Here is a 24,484-nt window from a genome sequence, read left to right on the forward strand (position 1 = left end):
CTGGGGCTGCTGCTCTGTTGCTTGGCAACTGAGCTGTTTTAGGGCCTGAGGCAAGGCTGTGGAGCTATCCTCAGTGTCCAGGACCAACTTTGCTCAAAGCATTCAAGCCATGGCTGCCGGAGGGGAAGAGAGAGAGAGAGCAAGAAGGGGGAAGGGTGGAGAAGCAGATGGGTGTTTCTCCTGTGTTCCCTGAGAATAGAACCCGGAACTTCCACATGCTGTGGTTGATGCTCTTCCACTGAGCCAACTGGCCAGGGCTATTTTTTGGTTCCATTTCAGATTTTATTTTCTGCAGTAAATGAAAAAGAAGCTAACATTTTGAAATACTTATGTTGAATTTTAAAAGGCAACATATAGAAACATAGGAAAAGTCCACTTCAATCTGGGCAAGTCTTAGACATTAAGAAGTTTATAAAGATATAAAAATTTAGAATCAAAAGAAGTAAAAATTGATTATAGAGATAGTTCAGAACATTCGATATGGGAGAAGGAAGGTGAAGGTAGATAGATGGGAGAATGTGGAGATCTCTTTTTCCTTTCTAAAAAAATTATAAATGTATGTATTTTTTACCTGTTTTTTACTTTATTTTATTATTTATTGTATTTTATTTTATTTTAAGGAGAGAGAGACAGAATAGGGATAGACAAACAGGAAGGGAGAGAGATGAGAAGCATCAACTTGTAGTTGTAGCTTAGTTGTTCATTGATTGCCTCTCATACATGCCTTGATAGGGGGAGGACTCCAGCTGAGCCAGTGACCCCTTGCTCAAGCCAGAAAACTTGGGCTCAAGCCAGTGACCTTTTGGGCTCAAGCCAGTGACCACGGGTCATGTTTATGATCCCATGCTCAAGCCAGCAACCCTGTGCTCAAGTTGGTAAGCCTGAGCTCAAATCAGCAATCTCATGGTTTTGAACCTGGGTTCTCAGTGTCTCAGGTCAATGCTCTAGCTGCTGTGCCACCACCTGGCCAGGCTTTTAAAAATCTATTTAAAGTGTAGCAGTCTTAAATTTGGAAATCACATGAATTTTGTTTTACTCTTATGTTCATATCTTACACTGTTCTAAAATATTTGACTATTTCTCATACACTGGGAAGAAATTACCTTAGCCCCATTCAGAAGAACTTGATAGTTTAGTAAATCTTTTAGTCTTGCCCAAGTCAAAAAGAGATAGATATGTGTTCACATTTTTAAAACTTCTTCATTGCACCCTGATTGGAGAATAAACTTTTTTTCTGGTTATGCAATCATTTAAAAAAAAAATTTCTCCCTTTTATTGAATTTATTGGAGTGACACTGGTTAACAAAATTATACAGGTTTCAGGCACACAATTCTGTAACACATTATCTGTGTGCTGTATTGTGTGTTCACCAGCCCAAGTCAAGTCTCCGTCCATCACCATTTATCCTCACATACCCTTCCCTGCTTCTGCCTCGCTCAACCTCCCCCCCAGCAGTCACCAAACTGGTCCGTGTCCATGAGTTTAGAACAAACTTTTCATGTTAAACCTGTGAATATACTAAGTAACGAGTCTTTGCCTTATAAGAACTTGGTCAGGCTTTGGATTTTAGTCATATCACACAGGTATATTTTCAGTTACTTTTGATCATGTTATTTCTTCAATGTGTGGGTTTTAGCAAAATTATTTAAGTCACAGATAAACATGGTAAAAGAAAGAAAATCTTATCTATGTTCATTTTTTTGCAGTGTCTCTTGAGAGTAGATGTTTAATTTAGAGTAAATTTGAATTGGGACTGTGAAATTGTCCACAACTCAGTATTTTAGAGACTCTGGAAGTATTTGTAAAAGTTATTGTTTTTCTTAGCATTAATTAGAATTGGGTCAGTTAGACCACTGTTTTGATATTAAAGAGATTTCAGAGATGACGTCAGAGTAATGGTGTGGTAGGAAGCAATACCGATAATCTCCCCCAAAACTCAACAAGATCTTCAGCCAGAAACAGAAAAACCTATCCTTGGAGCCTCCAGATGTTTTGCAATACACGCGAAGGTATGGTCTAGCAAAAAATTGGCTAAATATATAACCAAACCCCAAAGGAAATAGGGAGTAAGAAATGCTCTGCCTTCCTTACTAACCTAAACAGGGCTGCTTTCACTGGGAACTGAGAATATAGAAACTAAGGCGGGAAAGGGGGTGAATAGATCCAGGCCACGGCACAAATGGCAGAACCAGGCTGTGGCACGGAGATCCAAGCCGAGGAATAACTGTGCCTGTAGCAACCCAGTCAATACAAGCTAACACTTGCGCCAAACCCAGACAAAGAAAGACAAGCAGGGCAGTCATTTTCTCCAATCTCTGGGTTGGTACGCGCAAATAGTGGGCGAGAGATTCCTCTGAGTGCCTCAGCAGTGGGTGCTCGTGTTACCCCACAGAGAGGCAGAGTCAGGGGCCTTTGTGTGTGGAATCTCCGGGCTGCCCCATGGCCCTGAAAAAGCCACGCACGGGGAGGGAGCGAGAGCCAATTCCAACGCTGGAACTTTTCCGTGCGGGTGGGGGTTTCACTCAGAGGGTGAGGCGGCCGGCCTTATATCCTGGTCTGCACGCGCAGATAGTGAGCGAGAGATTCCTCCGAGTGCCTCGGCAATGCGCACCCGTGTTATCCTACAGAGGGGCAGAGTCAGAGGCCTTTGTGTGGGCCAAAAGCAGAATCTCCGGGCCGCCGCAAGGCCCTGAAAAAGCCGTGCATGGGGAGGGAGCGAGAGCCAATTCCAATGCTGGAACTTTTCCGTGCGGGCGGAGGTTTCACTCAGAGTGTGAGACTGCCGGCCTGATATCCTGGTCTGCGCGCGCAGATAGTGAGCGAGAGTTTCCTCCAAGCACCCCGGGAGAGGGTGCCTGCCCATGTTACTGGACAGAATGGCGGAGCCAGAGGTCTTTGAGTGGGCGGAAGCCCCGCCTGATTATGCTAACAGCTCTGATTGACTGAGCCTTACCCAGAGCCCTGTGCCAAGTGGGAATAGAGTGGGGAGTTGCCAGCTCTTTGAGCCTCTTACTATCCAGGCAGAGGCAGCAGCAACCCCATAGCTGGATTATCAGGCTACTAATTGAGGAAGGAAAGACTAGGAGAGAGGCTCCAGGAACACGGACTCTCTCACTGTCAGAGCCTATAAATGCTAACGAGCCTCAACTGCCAACAAGACTGAAGCACAATACATGACATTGCCATAGAGAATTCTCAACTGCAAACTTCTACCTGAGTGTGCCAAAGGGGAAGAACCCGGGGTACAGAGTCACTGACCAGGAAGAGAGAAAGAAAAGAAAAAGCAAGAATATAACCTCTCAAAATCAAGAATAATCTGCAGACTTTATAACCTATCCCATTTTATTTTATTTGTTCATTTGTTTCTCTTATCTTCATTCTTGATTTTTTTTTCCTCCTCCAATTTGGTTGTTTAACTCTCTGCCGGTCTTACTCTCTCCTCTCCTTGAACTACACTACCCATAAGTGTTACATCTCCCATTATCTTTTCTTTCCTCTTCCTTTCTCTCTATGAGGGTTGTACTCCAAAAACCTTAATTCTCTCTTTCTCCTCTTTTTTCTTTTTTCTTCTTTTAGTGGTTCCCTCTTTTTCTCTCTCTCTCTCTTTTCTCCCTCTATATTAGTTTCTTCCTTTCTCCTTTATGTCTCCTCTCATTCAAACCTCAATAATGAACAAATTATCTTATCTGGGACTCAAACTTATGTTTGTGGCATTTTGGGGGTTTTTTACTTCACCTTTTTAACTCACTAGCAGTGCTCCCATCCCTGACTCTCCATTTTATCTAGTTCTTGTTCCACTAAATACCATAGTAACTTTTTAATTTGTACCCCCATTTTCCTGTTTCCATCTTATTCCTCTCATCATAACTCTTAGTCAACCAACACCTAAAAGCAAATCATTTTATTCTTGACCCAAATTTTTTCCTTATTTTCTTTTTGTGGGTCCATACTCCCCTCCTTTTTTTTGCCCCTTTATTACTTCTCCCCAATTAAGGCCCTCCACTACAGGCATTGTTTGTTCTATTTAGTACAATATAATTCACAGTTCACCACTAGATTTTCTCAAGAAAGAGGGGAGAGGAGAGGAGAGGAAAAAAGGGGGGGAATAATTTCCTTTTTTAAAATTTTTATTTTATTTTTCTTTATTTAATTATGAATATTTTTAAAAAACAACGCATCGATTTTTTATTTTAATTTTTTAAACTTTTTATTCTTTATTAAATCTCATTAATACTATGAACAAAACCACTCTCAGATGCCATTAAGGAAGAGAAAATCAAATATCATGGAACAAAAGAAAGAGAGGCAACACAGATAGATGAGGAAAAATCTATGGAGAAAAAATTTAATATATTGGAAATCTTGGACTTAAACGACAGAGAATTTAAATAGAAATCCTAAAAATACTCAGAGATATACAAAAAAACACAGAAAGGCAATTTAGGGAGCTCAGAAAACAACTCAATGAACACAAAGAATATATTTCCAAGGAAATTGAAACTATAAAAACAAATCAAACAGAGATGAAAAACTCAATTCACAAGCTGAAAAACGAGGTAGCAAGCTTAGCTAATAGAACAAGCCAGATAGAAGGTAGGATTAGTGCAATAGAAGACAAGCAACTTGAGGCACAACAGAGAGAAGAAGAAAGAGACTCAAAAATTAAAAAAAATGAGATAGCCCTACAGGAATTATCTGATTCCATCAAAAAGAATAACATAAGAATAATAGGTATATCAGAGGGAGAAGAGAGGGAAAATGGAATGGAGAACATACTCAAACAAATAATAGATGAGAACTTCCCAAGCCTGTGGAAAGAACTAAAGCCTCAAATTCAAGAAGTAAACAGAACTCCAAATTTTCTTAACCCCAACAAACCTACTCCAAGGCACATCATAATGAAATTGGCACAAACCAACGGCAAAGAAAAAATTCTCAAGGCAGCCAGGGAAAAGAAGAATACAACATATAAAGGAAGGCCCATTAGATTATCATCCGATTTCTCAACAGAAACTCTACAAGCTAGAATAGAATGGATCCCAATATTTAAAGTCCTGAAAGAGAGGAACTTTCAGCAACGAATACTATACGCATCAACGCTATCCTTCAAATATGAAGGAGAAATAAAAACATTCACAGATACAGAAAAGATGAGGGAATTTATCATCATAAAACCCCCACTCCAGGAATTACTAAAGGGGGTTCTCCAATCAGATACAAAGAACAAAAAAAACCCAACGAAGCCACAAGTAAAAGCTCCAAGAAGAACACAATAAAACCAAATTTAAACTGTGACAACAACAAAAAGAAAGGCGGGGGGAGAGGATGGAGATTAACGGTAGCAAAGGACGATGGAGTGCAAAAGTACTCACAAAATTGTGCACTACAATGAACAGGGTAGGAACCCTTTTCATTACTTAAAGGTAACCACCATTGAAAAAACCACCACAGAAGCATATGATTTAGAAAAGATAGCAACAGAGGAAAGATGTATGGAATACAACCAAATAAAAACAAAAGATAGAAAAATGAAAGAGAAGGATTCAACAAGACACAAAACTAACAGAAAGCAAGATATAAAATGGCAATAGGGAACTCACAAGTGTCAATAATTACACTAAATGTAAACGGATTAAACTCACCAATAAAAAGGCACAGAGTAGCAGAATGGATTAAAAAAGAAAATCCAACTGTATGCTGCCTACAAGAAACTCATCTAAGTAACAAGGATAAAAACAAATTCAAAGTGAAAGGCAGGAAAACAATACTCCAAGCAAATAACATCCAAAAAAAAAAAGCATGCGTAGCAATACTCATATCTGATAATGCTGACTACAAGACAGCAAAAGTACTCAGAGACAAAAATGGCCATTTCATAATGGCTAAGGGGACACTGAATCAAGAAAACATAACAATTATTAATATATATTCACCAAACCAAGGAGCACCAAAATATATAAGACAGCTACTTATTGACCTTAAAACAAAAACTGACAAAAATACAATCATACTTGGAGACCTCAATATACCGCTGATGGCTCTAGATCGGTCATGCAAACAGAGAATCAACAATGATATAGTGGCCTTAAACAAAACACTAGAGCACCTGGATATGATAGACATCTACAGGACATTTCATCCCAAAGTGACTGAGTATACATTTTTCTCCAGTGTACATGGATCATTCTCAAGAATTGACCATATGCTGGTCCACAAAAACAACATCAGCAAATTCAGAAAAATCAAAGTTGTACCAAGCATATTTTCTGATCATAAAGCCTTGAAACTAGATTTCAACTGCAAAAAAGAGGAAAAAATCCCACAAAAATGTGGAAACTAAACCACATACTTTTAAAAAAAAATGAATGGGTCAAAGAAGAAATAAGTGCAGAGATCAAAAGATATACACAGACAAATGAAAATGACAATATGACATAGCAAAACCTATGGGATGCAGCAAAAGTAGTGATAAGAGGGAAGTTCATATCGCTTCAGGCATATATGAACAAACAAGAGAGAGCCCAAGTGAACCACTTAACTTCACACCTTAAGGAACTAGAAAAAGAAGAACAAAGACAACCCAAAACTAGCCAAAGAAAGGAGATAATAAAAATCAGAGCAGAAATAAATGAAATAGAGAACAGAAAAACTATAGAAAAAATTAATAGAACAAGGAGTTGGTTCTTTGAAAAGATCAACAAAATTGACAAACCCTTGGCAAGACTTACCAAGGAAAAAAGAGAAAGAACTCATATAAACAAAATCCAAAATGAAAGAGGAGAAATCACCACGGACACCATAGATATACAAAGAATTATTGTAGAAGACTATGAAAAACTTTATGCCACTAAATTCAACAACCTAGAAGAAATGGATAAATTCCTAGAACAATACAACCTTCCTAGATTGAGTCAAGAAGAAGCAGAAAGCCTAAACAGACCTATTAGTAGAGAAGAAATAGAAAAAACCATTAAAAGTCTCCCCAAAAATAAAAGTCCAGGCCCAGACAGCTATACCAGCGAATTTTATCAAACATTCAAAGAAGACTTGGTTCCTATTCTACTCAAAGTCTTCCAAAAAATTGAAGAAGAAGCAATACTTCCAAACACATTTTATGAGGCCAACATAACCTTCATACCAAAACCAGGGAAGGATGGCACAAAAAAAGAAAACTACAGACCAATATCTCTAATGAATACAGATGCTAAAATACTAAACAAAATACTAGCAAATTGAATACAACAACATATTAAAAAAATAATACATCATGATCAAGTGGGATTCATCCCAGAATCTCAAGGATGGTTCAACATACGTAAAACGGTTAACGTAATACACCATATCAACAAAACAAAGAACAAAAATCACATGATCTTATTAATAGACACAGAAAAGGCTTTTGATAAAATACAACACAATTTTATGTTTAAGACTCTCAACAAAATGGGTATAGAAGGAAAATATCTCAACATGATAAAGGCCATATATGATAAACCATCAGCTAACATCATATTAAATGGCACAAAACTGAAGGCTTTCCCCCTTAAATCAGGAACAAGACAGGGTTGTCCACTCTCTCCACTCTTATTTAATGTGGTACTAGAGGTTCTAGCCAGAGCAATCATACAAGACAAAGAAATAAAAGGCATCCAAATCGGAAAAGACGAAGTAAAGGTGTCACTTTTTGCAGATGATATGATCCTATACATCGAAAACCCCAAAGAATCCACAAAAAGACTACTAGAAACAATAAGCCAATACAGTAAGGTCGCAGGATACAAAATTAACATACAGAAGTCAATAGCCTTTCTATATGCCAACAATGAAACAACTGAGAAGGAACTCAAAAGAATAATCCCCTTCACGATTGCAACAAAAAAAATAAAATACTTAGGAATAAACATAACAAAGAATGTCAAGGACTTATATAATGAAAACTATAAACCATTGTTAAGGGAAATCGAAAAAGATATAATGAGATGGAAGAATATTCCTTGTTTTTGGTTAGGAAGAATAAATATAATCAAGATGGCCATATTACCCAAAGCAATATACAAATTTAATGCAATTCCCATCAAAACTCCAATGACATTTTTTAAAGAAATGGAGCAAAAAATCATCAGATTTATATGGAACTATAAAAAAACCCCGAATAGCCAAAGGAATCCTAAAGAAAAAGAATGAAGCTGGGGGAATTACAATACCTAACTTCAAACTATATTATAGGGCCACAACAATCAAAACAGCATGGTATCGGCAGAAAAATAGACACTCAGACCAATGGAACAGAATAGAAAACCCAGAAATAAAACCACATATATATAGTCAAATAATTTTTGATAAAGGGGCCAAGAACACACAATGAAGAAATGAAAGCCTCCTCAATAAATGGTGCTGGGAAAACTGGAAAGCACATGCAAAAGAATGAAACTGGACTACAGTTTGTCCCCCTGTACTAAAATTAACTCAAAATGGATCAAAGATCTAAACATAAGACCTGAAACAATTAAGTACATAGAAGAAGACATAGGTACTAAACTGATGGGCCTGGGTTTTAAAGAGCATTTTATGAATTTGACTCCACAGGCAAGAGAAGTGAAGGCAAAAATTAATGAATGAGACCACATCAGACTAAGAAGTTTTTGCTCAGCAAGGGAAACTGATAACAAAATAAACAGGCAGCCAACTAAATGGGAAATGATATTTTCAAACAACAGCTCAGATAAGGGCCTAATATCCAAAATTTACAAAGAACTCATAAAACTCAACAACAAACAAACAAACAATCCAATAAAAAAATGGGAAGAGGATATGAATAGACACTTCTCCCAGGAAGAAATACAAATGGCCAACAGATATATGAAAAGATGCTCATCTTCTTTAGTTATTAGAGAAATGCAAATCAAAACTGCAATGAGATACCACCTCACACCTGTTAGATTAGCTATTATCAACAAGACAGGTAAAAGCAAATGTTGGAGAGGCTGTGGAGAAAAAGGAACCCTCATCCACTGTTGGTGGGAATGTAAAGTAGTACAACCATTATGGAAGAAAGTATGGTGGTTCCTCAAAAAACTGAAAATAGAACTACCTTATGACCCAGCAATCCCTCTACTGGGTATATATCCCCCAAAACTCAGAAACATTGATACATAAAGACACATGCAGCCCCATGTTCATTGCAGCATTGTTCACAGTGGCCAGGACACGGAAACAACCCAAAAGCCCGTCAATAGATGACTGGATAAAGAAGATGTGGCATATATACACTATGGAATACTACTCAGCCATAAGAAATGATGACCTCGGATCATTTACAGCAAAATGGTGGGATCTTGATAACATTATACGAAGTGAAATAAGTAAATCAGAAAAAACCAGGAACTGCATTTTTCCATACGTAGGTGGGACATAAAAGTGAGACTAAGAGACATTGATAAGAGTGTGGTGGTTATGGGGAGAGGTGGGAGAGGTAGAGGGAAAGGGGGAGGGGGAGGGGCACAAAGAAAACTAGATAGAAGGTGACAGAGGACAATCTGACTTTGGGTGATGGGTATGCAACATAATTGAACGACAAGATAACCTGGACATGTTATCTTTGAATATATGTATCCTGATTTATTGATGTCGCCCCATTAAAAAAATAAAATTATAAAAACAAAACAAAACAAAGAATGAAAAATTATACATTAAAAATAAATATGTTGTCACTGTGAAAAAAAAAGAGATTTCATAAATATAAATTGAAAGTAGATATTAAACAGTTTCATAAAAGATTCATTAACCTGCTTTATTATATCTGGCAGATTTTTTACCTTGCTGCTTCTTCCTCTGTTTTTTTCTCTTGTAGTTCATCTAATAATCTTTCTAAAATCTTAGAGTCAATTTCAGGTTTATTCTCTAAATACAGTCTATTAAGTGAACATTTTCCTGAAATGTAAAGAGAATATTAATTTTAAGTTCTATATAGTGACATACACTTTGAAAATTAACAATAAAAATTAATTCTGCCTATATTGAAATATATTTTCTTTTAAGCATTTATTTAAATAGAGCCCAGATTCTTTCAAATATTGAGAGATCATCTGAAATCCTCTTCAAAAGGTATATATTGGCATGTCATAATTAATTAAAGCATGAAAAAATGTAGTATATTATGCATCCTCCCAGAAACTCTTTTGAAGTATATTTCCCTAAAAGTCAAAATGACAGAATATTCTTGGCCCCCTTGTCAAAGATTAGTTGACCATACATATGTGGGGTTTGTTTCTGGGCTCTCTATTCTGTTCCATTGGCTTATGCATCTGTTTTTATACTAGTACCATACTATTCTGATTATTATAGCTTTGCACAAAGTGACAAAATAATTAAAATTTAGTTTTGCTATCTTTATGTACTTAATATTTCCCAGTAGAGTGAAGAGGACTAATATACAGTGTCTGCCTTCAGCCTTATATATAATTCATTAGAATTTACAGTGCTGACTGAGAAGGGGGTGTTGAAGTCTCAGCCCCAAAGTGTAATTATAAAGGCCTGGTGGAACAGCCAGCACTCCAGCACACTATCCTGGCCACCTGCTTGTTGACTGGATGCCTCATTTTGTGTACCTCTAGGTCATAAAAGGATTGCTGGGGTGGTATTTGTACCTACTGAGGGTGGAGACTTTTCCATTTTATAGTTTAACTAAAAATATTATCAGCAATAAAAATTTGTATGATAAATATTTACCAACCATTGTTTTCTGTATCTGATAAACAGATTACTAAATCCGGTATGATTCCTTTTTCGATTAAGGGTGCCCATAGTTCTTTTATAACAGGGCAGTTGTCCAGTATCCATCCTCCATATTTTGGGGCACCCGGAAACCTGTTCTTGTTTTTTTCAACTACCTGTAGAAAATGACACACTGATATTATCATCATAGCTAGACAAGTCAAGGATGCCACCTTGACACATCACCTTTTGTGAACCTTAACCAACTATCTCTGGAGTTCTTCTGACTTTCAGAAAAAAAAAAAAAGAAAGAGCTATTTAATTGCAAAATAGAAACTTAAAGCAAGAAAGCTGTAAGTTTTAAAAATTAAGAATGAGAAGCAAAAGCCTTTATTAAATAAATTTAACACTTTTTTTGCTATATGTTTTTCAATATTACAGAATTCAAAATCCTAATTTAGATGGTCTGAGGTGAGGCCTTTCAAGTTATGATGATCTATGGACCACTCTTTGAGTAGTGAGGTCCTAGTCCAGCTTATCCTTTGTAGTGACAATACTCTTCACTTCCCTTTTGTTTTTCATCCCTCAGTGAGAGAGCTGAGAGGTACTGACGTGGTTACAAATAGCTGTAGAGGGAACTGGGTAAAACAAATCTTGCAGGTGCTTAAGGAGTTCTGCTAAACTTTCTCCCACCCACTGCTGAGCAGCAATGGCTTCAATACAAGTACAGAAATTAGTAATGTAGATCCGTAAACACACCAATTCTGAGGGTTTTAAACACATTTGGGTGACATCAGGTAGTCATAGAATGTCAGAAGTAAGTCAAATGGCAAGAGATGTCAACTGTAACCCTCTGGCATAAGCAGAATTTAAGATTATCTGCTTTATCAATTTCCATCTGAATGAAGAGTCTATAGAAAAAAATTTTAAACACATTGACATGTGTAACATAAGAGAATTAAAGAGTGATAAAAGCTAAAGAGGAGAAATATAAGTGAAAGAAGAGAGAAAGACATATACTATATGATTTCACTTATAAGTGAAATTTTAAAAAACTAAGCGCATGGAAACAGAACAGATTGGTGCTTGCCAGAGGTGGGCATGGTGACAAGGGAAAATAGATGAAGTGGATCAAAAGGTACAAACTTCCAATTACAAGATAAATAAATCCTGGGGATGTAATGTGCAACATGGTGACTACAGTTAACAGTGAAAGTTGCTTACAGAGTAGATCTTAAGTTATTACTGTACACAAAAAAAGTAACTGTGTGAGGTGATGAATGTTAACTAAATTTATTGTGATAATCATTTTGCATATATGCATATATCAAATCATTATGTTGTACACCTTAAATCGATACAGTATGATATGTTAATTATATCTCAGTAAAACTAGAAATAATATAAATGGTTAATAACAATTTTATTACCCAAGTTTAAAAGATATGAAAATTAAAAGAATATCAACATATAATTTAACTGTTTCTCCATTTCAATCTTTTTGAAAAATATTTAATGACTTCATAGTATTTTATCAAATGATTAAATCTTAATTTGTTTAATCATCCTCTTACTGTTAAATATTTATATAACATAATTTTATTATAATATTGTGCTCATGTGATGAACATCTATATATATGTCTTTGTCCAAATACATATTTCTTTAGGTTAGATTTCTAGAAGAAGTGTTTTTAAGTAAAAAAGAACAAGGAATAAACATTTTAAATGCTTTGTATACACATTACCACTTTGTTTTCAAAACGTCTGTATCAATTTTCATTTCTGCTATGTGACCATATCATTACAGCCTCACTAATATGAATTGTTATTTTTATTTTAAAATTATTGATTGATTTTTAGAGATACAGAGAGAGGAAGGAGAGAGAGAGATAGAGAGAGAGAGAGAGAGATAGTGAGAGAGAGAAGCATTTATTTGTTATTCCACTTAGTTGTTCCCTGATTGAACCCATAAACTTGGTGTTTTGTTTTCTTTTTAATTTATTCATTTTTAGAGAGGAGAGTGAAAGGTAGGGGGAGGAGCAGGAAGCATCAACTCCTATATGTGCCTTGACCAGGCAAGCCCAGGGTTTCGAACCAGTGACCCCAGTGTTCCAGGTCAACACTTTATCCGCTGTGCCACCATAGGTCAGGCAAACTGGGTGTTTTGGGATAGCACTCTAACCAACTTAGCTAACCAGTCAAGGCCTAAATTGTTGTAAGTTTTAAAAATATCTTTACAAACTTTGCAGAGAAATTATATATATTGTTTTAATTTTTTTTAAATTTTTTTTTTATAATTTTATTTTTTTAATGGGGTGACATCAATAAATCAGGATACATATATTCAAAGATAACAAGTCCAGGTTATCTTGTCGTTCAATTATGTTGCATACCCACCACCCAAAGTCAGATTGTCCTCTGTCACCTTCTATCTTGTTTTCTTTGTGCCCCTCCCCACCCCCTATCCCTCTCCCATTCCCCCCTCCCCCCCGTAACCACCACACTCTTATCAATGTCTCTTAGTTTCACTATTATGTCCCACCTACGTATGGAATAATACAGTTCCTGGTTTTTTCTGATTTACTTATTTCGCTTCGTATCATGTTATCAAGATCCCACCATTTTGCTGTAAATGTTCCGATGTCATCATTTCTTATGGCTGAGTAGTATTCCATAGTGTATATGTGCCACATCTTCTTTATCCAGTCATCTATTGATGGGCTTTTTGGTTGTTTCCATGTCCTGGCCACTGTGAACAATGCTGCAATAAACATGGGGCTGCATGTGTCTTTACGTATCAATGTTTCTGAGTTTTGGGGATATATACCCAGTAGAGGGATTGCTGGGTCATAAGGTAGTTCTATTTTCAGTTTTTTGAGGAACCACCATACTTTCTTCCATAATGGTTGTACTACTTTACATTCCCACCAACAGTGGATGAGGGTTCCTTTTTCTCCACAGCCTCTCCAACATTTGCTATTACCTGACTTGCTAATAACAGCTAATCGAACAGGTGTGAGGTGGTATCTCATTGCCGTTTTGATTTGCATTTCTCTAATAGCTAAAGAAGATGAGCATCTTTTCATATATCTGTTGGCCATTTGTATTTCTTCCTGGGAGAAGTGTCTATTCATATCCTCTTCCCATTTTTTTATTGGATTGTTTGTTTGTTTGTTGTTGAGTTTTATGAGTTCTTTGTATATTTTGGATATTAGGCCCTTATCTGAGCTGTTGTTTGAAAATATCATTTCCCATTTAGTTGGCTGTCTGTTTATTTTGTTATCAGTTTCTTTTGCTGAGCAAAAACTTCTTAGTCTGATGTAGTCCCATTCATTAATTTTTGCCTTCACTTCTCTTGCCATTGGAGTCAAATTCATAAAATGCTCTTTAAAACCCAGGTCCATGAGTTGAGTACCTATGTCTTCTTCTATGTACTTAATTGTTTCAGGTCTTATGTTTAGATCTTTGATCCATTTTGAGTTAATTTTTGTACAGGGGGAAAGATTGTAGTCCAGTTTCATTCTTTTGCATGTGGGTTTCCAGTTTTCCCAGCACCATTTATTGAAGAGGCTTTCTTTTCTCCATTGTGTGTTGTTGGCCCCTTTATCAAAAATTATTTGACTATATATATGTGGTTTTATTTCTGGACTTTCTATTCTGTTCCATTGGTCTGAGTGTCTATTTTTCTGCCAATACCATGCTGTTTTGATTGTCGTGGCCCTATAATAGAGTTTGAAGTCACGTATTGTTATGTCCGCAGCTTCATTCTTTTTTTTTAGGATTGCTTTGGCTATTCGGGGTTTTTTATAGTTCCATATAAATCTGATGATTTTTTGCTCTATTTCTTTAAAAACATCATTGGAATTTTGATGGGAATTGCATTAAATTTGTATATTGCTTTGGGTAATATGGCCATCTTGATTATATTTATTCTTCCTAGCCAAGAACAAGGTATATTCTTCCATCTCATTATATCTTTTTCGATTTCCCTTAACAATGGTTTATAGTTTTCATTATATAAGTCCTTGACATTCTTTGTTATGTTTATTCCTAAGTATTTTATTTTTTTTGTTGCAATCGTGAAGGGGATTATTCTTTTGAGTTCCTTCTCAGTTGTTTCATTGTTGGCATATAGAAAGGCTATTGACTTCTGTATGTTAATTTTGTATCCTGCGACCTTACTGTATTGGCTTATTGTTTCTAGTAGTCTTTTTGTGGATTCTTTGGGGTTTTCGATGTATAGGATCATATCATCTGCAAAAAGTGATACCTTTACTTCTTCTTTTCCGATATGGATACCTTTTATTTCTTTGTCTTGTCTGATTGCTCTGGCTAGAACCTCTAGTACCACATTAAATAAGAGTGGAGAGAGTGGACAACCCTGTCTTGTTCCTGATTTAAGGGGGAAAGCCTTCAGTTTAGTGCCATTTAATATGATGTTAGCTGATGGTTTATCATATATGGCCTTTATCATGTTGAGATATTTTCCTTCTATACCCATTTTGTTGAGAGTCTTAAACATAAAATTGTGTTGTATTTTATCGAAAGCCTTTTCTGCGTCTATTGATAAGATCATGTGGTTTCTGTTCTTTGTTTTGTTGATATGGTGTATTACGTTAACTGTTTTACGTATGTTGAACCATCCTTGAGATTCTGGGATGAATCCCACTTGATCATGATGTATTATTTTTTTAATATGTTGTTGTTTTCGATTTGCTAGTATTTTGTTTAGTATTTTAGCATCTGTATTCATTGGAGATATTGGTCTGTAGTTTTCTTTTTTTGTGCCATCCTTGCCTGGTTTTCGTATGAGGGTTATGTTGGCCTCATAAAATGTGTTTGGAAGTATTGCTTTTTCTTCAATTTTTTGGAAGACTTTGAGTAGAATAGGAACCAAGTCTTCTTTGAATGTTTGATAAAATTCGCTGGTATAGCCGTCAGGGCCTGGACTTTTATTTTTGGGGAGGTTTTTAATGGTTTTTTCTATTTCTTCTCTACTGATAGGTCTGTTTAGGCTTTCTGCTTCTTCTTGACTCAGTCTAGGAAGGTTGTATTGTTCTAGGAATTTATCCATTTCTTCTAGGTTGTTGAATTTAGTGGCATAAAGTTTTTCATAGTCTTCTACAATAATGCTTTGTATATCTACGGTGTCCGTGGTGATTTCTCCTCTTTCATTTTGGATTTTGTTTATATGAGTTCTTTCTCTTTTTTCCTTGGTAAGTCTTGCCAAGGGTTTGTCAATTTTGTTGATCTTTTCAAAGAACCAGCTCCTTGTTCTATTAATTTTTTCTATAGTTTTTCTGTTCTCTAATTCATTTATTTCTGCTCTGATTTTTATTATCTCCTTTCTTCGGCTGGTTTTGGGTTGTCTTTGTTCTTCTTTTTCTAGTTTCTTAAGGTGGGAAGTTAAGTGGTTCACTTGGGCTCTCTCTTGTTTGTTCATATATGCCTGAAGCGATATGAACTTCCCTCTTATCACTGCTTTTGCTGCATCCCATAGATTCTGATATGTCGTATTGTCATTTTCATTAGTCTGTATATATCTTTTGATCTCTGCACTTATTTCTTCTTTGACCCATTCATTTTTTAAAAGTATGTGGTTTAGTTTCCACATTTTTGTGAAATTTTTTTTCCTCTTTTTTGCAGTTGAATTCTAGTTCAAGGCTTTATGATCAGAAAATATGCTTGGTACAACTTCAATTTTTCTGACTTTGCTGATGTTGTTTTTGTGGCCCAACATATGGTCAATTCTTGAGAATGATCCATGTACACTGGAGAAAAATGTATACTCAGTCACTTTGGGATGAAATGTCCTGTAGATGTCTATCATATCCAGGTGCTCTAGTGTTTTGTTTAAGGCCACTATGTCTTTGTTGATTCTCTGTTTGGATGACCGATCTAGAGCCGTCAGCGGTGTATTGAGGTCTCCAAGTATGATTGTATTTTTGTCAGTTTTTGTTTTAAGATCAATAAGTAGCTGTCTTATATATTTTGGTGCTCCTTGGTTTGGTGCATATATATTAAGAATTGTTATGTCTTCTTGATTCAGTGTCCCCTTAGCCATTATGAAATGGCCATTTTTGTCTCTGAGTACTTTTGCTGTCTTGTAGTCAGCATTATCCGATATGAGTATTGCTACACCTGCTTTTTTTTGGATGTTATTTGCTTGGAGTATTGTTTTCCGCCTTTCACTTTGAATTTGTTTTTATCCTTGTTACTTAGATGAGTTTCCTGTAGGCAGCATACAGTTGGATTTTCTTTTTTAATCCATTCTGCTACTCTGTGCCTTTTTATTGGTGAGTTTAATCCATTTACATTTAGTGTAATTATTGATACTTGTGAGTTCCCTATTGCCATTTTATATCTTGCTTTCTGTTAGTTTTGTGTCTTGTTTGATCCTTCTCTTTCGTTTTTTTATCTTTTGTTTTTATTTGGTTGTGTTCCATACATCTTTCCTCTGTTGCTATCTTTTTTATCTCATGTGCTTCTGTGGTGGTTTTTTCAATGGTGGTTACTTTTAAGTAATGAAAAGGGTCCCTACCCTGTTCATTGTAGCGAACTATTTTGTGAGTACTTTTGCACTCCATCGTCCTTTGCTACTGTTAATCTCCATCTTCTCCCCCTCTTTCTTTTTGTTGTTGTCACAGTTTAAATTTGGTTTTATTGTGTTCTTCTTGGAGCTTTTACTTGTGGCTCTGTTTTTTTTTTTCTTTGTATCTGATTGGAGAACCCCCTTTAGTAATTCCTGGAGTGGGGGTTTTCTGATGATAAATTCCCTCATCTTTTCTGTATCTGTGAATGTTTTTATTTCTCCTTCGTATTTGAAGGATAGCTTTGATGGGTATAGTATTCGTGGCTGAAAGTTCCTCTCTTTCAGGACTTTAAATATTGGGGTCCACTCTCTTCTAGCTTGTAGAGTTTCTGCTGAGAAATCTGATGATAATCTAATGGGCCTTCCTTTATATGTTGTATTCTTCTTTTCCCTGGCTGCCTTGAGAATTTTTTCTTTGCTGTTGGTTTGTGTCAATTTCATTATGATATGCCTTGGAGTAGGTTTGTTGGGGTTAAGAAAACTTGGAGTTCTGTTTGCTTCTTGAACTTGAGGCTTTAGTTCTTTCCACAGGCTTGGGAAGTTCTCATCTATTATTTTTTTGAGTATGTTCTCCATTCCATTTTCTCTCTCTTCTCCCTCTGATATACCTATTATTCTTATGTTATTCTTTTTGATGGCGTCAGATCATTCTTGTAGGGCTATCTCATTTTTTTTAATTTTTGAGTCTCTCTCTTCTTCTCTCTGTTGTGCCTCAAGTTGCTTGTCTTCTATTTCACTAATCCTCTCTTCTATCTGACCTGTTCTATTAGCTAAGCTTGTTACTTCGTTTTTCAGCTCGTGAATTGAGTTTTTCATCTCTGTTTGATTTGTTTTTATAGTTTCAATTTCCTTGGACATATATTCTTTTTGTTCATTGAGTTGTTTTCTGAGCTCCCTAAATTGCCTTTCTGTGTTTTTTTGTATATCTCGGAGGATTTTTAGGATTTCTATCTTGAATTCTCTGTCATTTAGCTCCAAGGTTTCCAATATATTAAATTTTTTCTCCATAGATTTTTCCTCATCTAGCTGTGTTACCTCTCTTTCTTTTGAATCCATGATATTCGATTTTCTCTTCCTTAATGGCATCTGAGGGTGGTTTTGTTGATAGTATTAATGAGATTTAATAAAGAATAAAAAGTTAAAAAAAAATAAAAAAAATAAAAAATCGAAAAGAGTTGTTTTTTTAAAAAAAAATTAATAATGAAATAAAGAAAAATAAAATAAAATAAAAATTTTTAAAAAAAGGAAATTATTCCTCCCCTCCTTTTTTCCTCTCCTCTCCTCTCCCCTCTTTTTTGAGAAAATCTTGTGTTGGACTGTGAATTATAACAAACAATGCCTGTGATGGAGGGCCTGAATTGGGGAAAAGTAATAAAGGGGCAAAAAAAAAAAAAAAAGAAAAAAAGAAAAAAAAGATGTATGGACCCACAAAAAGCAAATAAGGAAAAAATTTGGGTCAAGAATAAAATGATTTGCTTTTAGGTGTTGGTTGTCTAAGAGTTATGATGAGAGGAATAAGAGGAATACGGAAAAATGGGGGGACAAATTAAAAAATTACTATTGTATTTAGTGGAACAAGAACTAGATAATATGGAGATCCAGGGATGGGAGCACTGCTAGTGAGTTAAAAAGGTGAAGTAAAAACCCCCCAAAATGCCACAAACATAGGTTTGAGTCCCAGATAAGATAATTTGTTTGTTATTGAGGTTTGAATGAGAGGAGATGTAAAGGAGAAAGGAAGAAACTAATATAGAGGGAGAAAAGAAAGAGAGAGAGGAAAAAAAAGAGGGAACCACTAAAAGAAGAAAAAAGAAAAGAGAGAGAGAGAGAGAGAGTTAAGGGTTTTGGAGAGCAACCCTCATAGAGAGAAAGGAAGAGAAGAGAAAAGATAATGGGAGATGTAACACTTATGGGTAGTGTAGTTCAAGGAGAGGAGAGAGTAAGACCGGTAGAGAGTTAATCGTCCAAATTGGAGGAGGAAAAAAAAAGTATCAAGAATGAAGATAAGAGAAACAAACGAACAAATATAATAAAATGGGATAGGTTATAAAGTCTGCAGATTATTCTTGATTTTGAGAGGTTATCTTCTTGCTTTTTCTTTTCTCTCCCTCTTCCTGGTCGGTGACTCTGTACCCCAGGTTCTGCCCCTTTGGCACGCTCAGGTAGAGGTTTGCAGTTGATAAGTCTCTATGGCAATGTCATGTATTGTGCTTTAGTCTCGTTGGCAGTCGAAGCTCATTAGCATTTATAGGCTCCGACAGTGAGAGAGTCCGTGTTCCTGGAGCCTTTCTCCTAGTCTTTCCTTCCTCAATTAGTAGCCTGATAATCCAGCTATGGGGTTGCTGCTGCCTCTGCCTGGATAGTAAGAGGCTCAAAGAGCTGGCAACTCCCCACTCTATTCCCACTTGGCACAGGGCTCTGGGTAAGGCTCAGTCAGTCAGAGCTGCTAGCATAATCAGGCGGGCTTTCCACCCACTCAAAGACCTCTGGCTCTGCCACTCTGTCCGGTAACACAAGCGGGCGCCCACTCCCTGGGCGCTTGGAAGAAACTCTCACTCACTCTCTGCGACCAGGATATCCGGCCAGCAGTCTCATGCTCTGAGTGAAACCCCCAACCGCAGGGAAAAGTTGTAGCGTTGGAATTGAGTCTCGTTCCGTCCCCATGCGTGGCTTTTGCAAGGCGCTGGGGCGGCTCGAGATTCTGCTTTGGCCCACTCAAAGGCCCCTGACTCTGCCCCTCTGTGTGATAACACGGGCGCGCACTGCCGAGGCACTCGGAGGAATTGCTCACTCCTTATCTGCGCGCGCAAACCAGGATATGAGGCCGGCCGCGTTTCCCTCTGAGTGAAAGACCCTCCAGCACGGAAAATCTCCACTGTTGGAATTAGTTCTCACTCCCTCCCGTGCGTGGCTTTCCCAGGGCGCTGGGGCTGCCCAGAGACTCTGCCCTCAGCCCACAGAAAGGCCTCTGACCCTGCCTCTCGGTGGGGCAACACGGGCACCCACTCTCGGGGCCTAGGAAGAAATTCTCGCCCATTAACTGCGCACCGACCAGGAGGCCGGGTAAAATGGCCGCTCCGCTTGTCTTTCTTTGTTTGGGTTTGGCGCGAGTGTTAGCTTGTATTCCCCCGGTTGCCACAGGATCAGATTTTCCTTGGCTTGGATCTCCGTGCCACACCCTGGTTCGGCCGTTTGTGCCGCGGCGGCCTGGATCTATTCACCCCCTTTGCCTGCCTCAGTTTCTATATTCACAGTTACCAGAGAAAGCCGCCCTGTTTAGGTTAGTGAGGAAGGCGGAGCATTTCTTACTCCCTATTTCCTTCGGGGTTTGGTTATATATTTAGCCAATTTTTCACTCAATCATACCTTTGGGTGCATTGCGAAGCATCTGGAAGCTCCAAGTATAGGTTTTTCTGTTTCTGGTTGAAGATCTTGTTGAGTTCTGGGGGAGATTTATCGGTATCGCTTCCTACCCCGCCATTACTCTGACGTCATCCTATCTGTTATAATTTTTATTGAAACTTGAGCATTAAAAAAATTTCAATTAACCATCCATATTTTTTCTTTGATAAAATAATCTGTTTACATTTTTGCCTGCTTTTATATTAAGGAAGAATATATCATTTTATTATAAATACTTCCCCCAATTTAATCTGTGCCTTAAAACTTTGATTTTTATAATTTTTTATACAGAGAGAATCACTACAGACCCTCATCACTGAGATTTTGCTTTAAGAGTTCTTCCACTGCATTTGTGCCCAGAGTGCTTGACCATTCCAAGATCATTTCAACATGACTACATTTTCTTCCAGTTAAAAAATGCCACTTTTACATTTAACTACTTATAGGAAATTTATTTGAAAATTTAAATTGGTTTTCCCCAATAGTGCATCTTATCAACACTGAAATCATTGTTCCTTTCATTTTGGATTGTGATGTAAACTTCAGCACATAGTAAATTTTTTTTTAATCTCTACTGAGGTTTGTTTTTGTACCTTCTCTATGGTTCTGTTTATTCTTGTATAATATCAAGCTTATATATTATTGTAGTATTTCAACACATTTTACTGGCTGGTAGAGCAAGTCTCCATTACACTTTGCCAAACTGTTCGCACCTAGTCTCAATTACTGGTTCTTCCAAATCAACTTAGAGTTATTTTGTCAGTTTAAGAAATATATTGAGGACGTCACTGAAGTGGTGGCGTGAGGGGTGCTCTCAATCTCTCCCCTTGAAATTTCAACAAATTCAACATCTAAACACAGGGGGGAAATCTCAGGAGCACCTGAAATATACACACACAGATAAAGGTATGATTGGGTGAAAAGGTGGCTGAATATAAATATAATCCACTCTGAAGGAAATAAGACAGAGGACTGGGCATTTTGCTTTCCTCACTGATCTGAGGAAGGGGCGCTTTTGTTTGGAGCGGAGCGAGGTGGATAGTCTGGGTTAGAGGGGAAGGAGTTGAGTTAGGGTAGGTGCTTAAACAAAAGAAAGAACACGCCGGCTCTGCCTGAGATTGTGGATGCTGGGTCTGCGCATGGGGCGGTGGGCTCCACCTAAAATTACCAGCTCAAGGTGCCCACGTGGGCTGGTGCCAGCATCATTGTGCATTCCGGGCTCCATGACCACCAGTGCTGTGTGAGCCGCTCCACCTAGCATCACTGGCGCTGGCGCACGCGTGGGCTGGAGTGCTTAGCCTAAGATTATCAGCGCTAGGCTCCTGTGTGGGCTGCTGCCAGCGTCTTTGGGCATTCCCGGCTCCACAATCACCAGCGCTGGGAGTGTGCACAGGCCAAAGTCCTTAGCCTGAGACTGCTCACGCTGGGCGCCTCTGTGGGCCGATGCAAGCGTCTCTGTGCATTCCCAGCTCTGCCTGAGATCACAGGTGCGCTGGGTGCCTGAGCCAGCGGGTGCAAGTCTCTGTGCGCATTGCTGGAGTGTGGGAGCTGGACATAGACGTGGCCTACTGCGGGCTACCAAGCAGCTCACGAATGAGAAGCCCATGGAGATTAGACCCCTGGCACACTAAAGTGTGCTAGATCTGCCAGCCGGCCCATAGAATTTTGCCTGTGTGTAGCAGAGAGGTGCTTGATCTGCAAGCTGCACCCTGCCCTGCCTGCTCTCCTTGGTGGCTCTCATTGCCACTGCCCTGCCCAGAACTGTGCTTTGAGCGGAACTAGAAGAAGGACCTGGCTGCACATGGATCCCCTGGCTATGCAGACAGTGGCTGAGGTAGAACCCACAGCTAAGTCTCGATGTTGCTAGCTCCTGTGGGATGGGCGTGGGGAGATGCAGCTGGAAAACCGAGACTGCTATTGCTAGAGCTATCAAATTGCAAAGTCCTAACAAGCCCCACCTAACAACGGAACTGAGGCCCAGCCTATGTCATTATCACAGCAAAACACCAGCAGACCTTTGCCCAAGAGCCCCCACAGAGGCAAAAATTGTAGTATAGCGCCACCTGCCGAAAAAAAGAAGTTACCCCTCAAAACCAAAAAAAAAATTACATTTTAAAATGCTTTTTGTCATTTTTTCTTCTTTCCTTTTTCTTTTCTTTCTTTTCTTTTGAACTTCATTATCCATAGTTGTTACATTTTTCATTCTTGTTTTTTGTGAGGGTTTCATTTCAGAAACTTTTATTTCTTATTTTGTTGTTATTTTTTTCTCTTTCTTCTTTCTTTCCATTTCTTCTCCTTTCTCTTTTTTTCTTCTTTTTTCTTTTCCTCTTATTCTATCATCATTTATTATCAAATTATTATATTTTGGATTCATATTTTTCTTTGTGGCATTTTGCTTGTTTCTTTACTGCATTTTTTCTCTTTTGTCATTTTTCCTCAGTTCCTGCTTTTTGTTCTCTGTAGTTTTCATTCCACTTATCATTATAGAATTTTCACTTTTTCCAATTTTTATTTTATTTTTAAATTATCTTTTATTAGTGTTAGCAACATTACCACTTCCAAATGCCATTAAGGAAAAAGAAATCAAATATCATGGATACAAAAGACAGAGACATAGCTCAGACAGATGATGGAAAGCTCTAGAAAAAAAATTTTCAATTACTTGAAAACCTTGGAGTTAAATGACAGAGAATTCAAAATTGAAGTCCTAAAAATACTCAATGAAATACAAGAGAGTTCTGAGAGGCAATTTAGTGAGCTCAAAAACAATTTAATGAACAAAAAGAATACTTCACCAAGGAAATTGAAACTATAAAAAGGAACCAAACAAAGATGAAAAACTCAATATATGAACTGAAAAACAAGGTAACAAGCTTAGCTAATAGAACAGGCCAGATAGAGAAGAAAATTAGTGACATAGAAAACAGGCAACTAGAGATACTATGGAGAGAAGAGGAGAGAGACTCACAAATTTAAAAAAATGAGAAGCCCTACAAAAATTGTCTGACTTCATCAGAAAGAGCAATATAAGAATAATGGGTATATCAGAAGAAGAAGAAGAAGAGAGAAAAAGGAATGGAGAACATATTCAAACAAATAATTGATGAGAACTTCCCAAGCCTATGGAAAGAATTAGAGCCTTGAATTCAAGAAGCAAACAGAACACTGAGTTACCTTAACCTAAACAGACTTACTCCAAGGCACATCATAATGAAATTATCACAAATCAATGACAAAGAAAAAATCCTCAAGGCAGCCAGGGAAAAGAAGAATACAACATATAAAGGAAGGCTCACTAGGCTATCATCAGATTTCTCAGCAGAAACTCTACAAGCCAGAAGAGAGTGGACCCCAATATTTAAAGTACTGAAAGAGAGGAATTTCCAGCCAAGAATACTATATCCATCAAAGCTATTATTCAAATATGAAGGGGAAATAAAAACATTCACAGATATAGAGAAGATGAGGGAATTTATCACCAGAAAACCCCCACTTCAGGAAATACTAAAGGGGGTTATCTGACCAGATACAAAGAACAAAACAAAACAAAGTCACAAGTAAAAGCTCCAACAAGATCACAATAAAAACAAGAATAACCTTTAACAACAAAAACAAAGAAGGGGAGAGGACAAAGATCAGCAGTAGCAAAGGAGGATGGAGTGCAGAAGCACTCATGAGATAATGGACTACAATGAATATGATATATATTCTTTTAATTACCTAATGGTAACCACCCTGAAAACACCACTATTGAAATACATGGCTTAAAAGAAG

At 37.4% G+C, this 24,484-nt stretch overlaps 1 protein-coding gene across 3 annotated transcripts in view; it reads right to left on the reverse strand.

Annotated features, from left to right (window-relative positions):
* Positions 1 to 24,484, reverse strand: part of AK9 (adenylate kinase 9) — a 178,054-nt gene that overhangs the window by 77,590 nt on the left and 75,980 nt on the right. Inside the window, exons 17-18 of one of the 3 annotated variants that reach the window (XM_066247994.1) lie at positions 10,734 to 10,890; positions 9,817 to 9,931 (exon numbers count right to left, since the gene is read on the reverse strand). The exons of 1 other annotated variant lie outside the window; for it this stretch is intronic. In XM_066247994.1, the coding sequence (XP_066104091.1) occupies positions 9,817 to 9,931; positions 10,734 to 10,890 (272 nt within the window). The remainder of the gene's footprint in view (positions 1 to 9,816; positions 9,932 to 10,733; positions 10,891 to 24,484) is intronic. One more of the 3 variants, XM_066247991.1, reaches the window with a different exon arrangement.

Source organism: Saccopteryx bilineata, chromosome 12 (assembly GCF_036850765.1).
Source record: "Saccopteryx bilineata isolate mSacBil1 chromosome 12, mSacBil1_pri_phased_curated, whole genome shotgun sequence".
NCBI lineage: Eukaryota > Metazoa > Chordata > Mammalia > Chiroptera > Emballonuridae > Saccopteryx > Saccopteryx bilineata.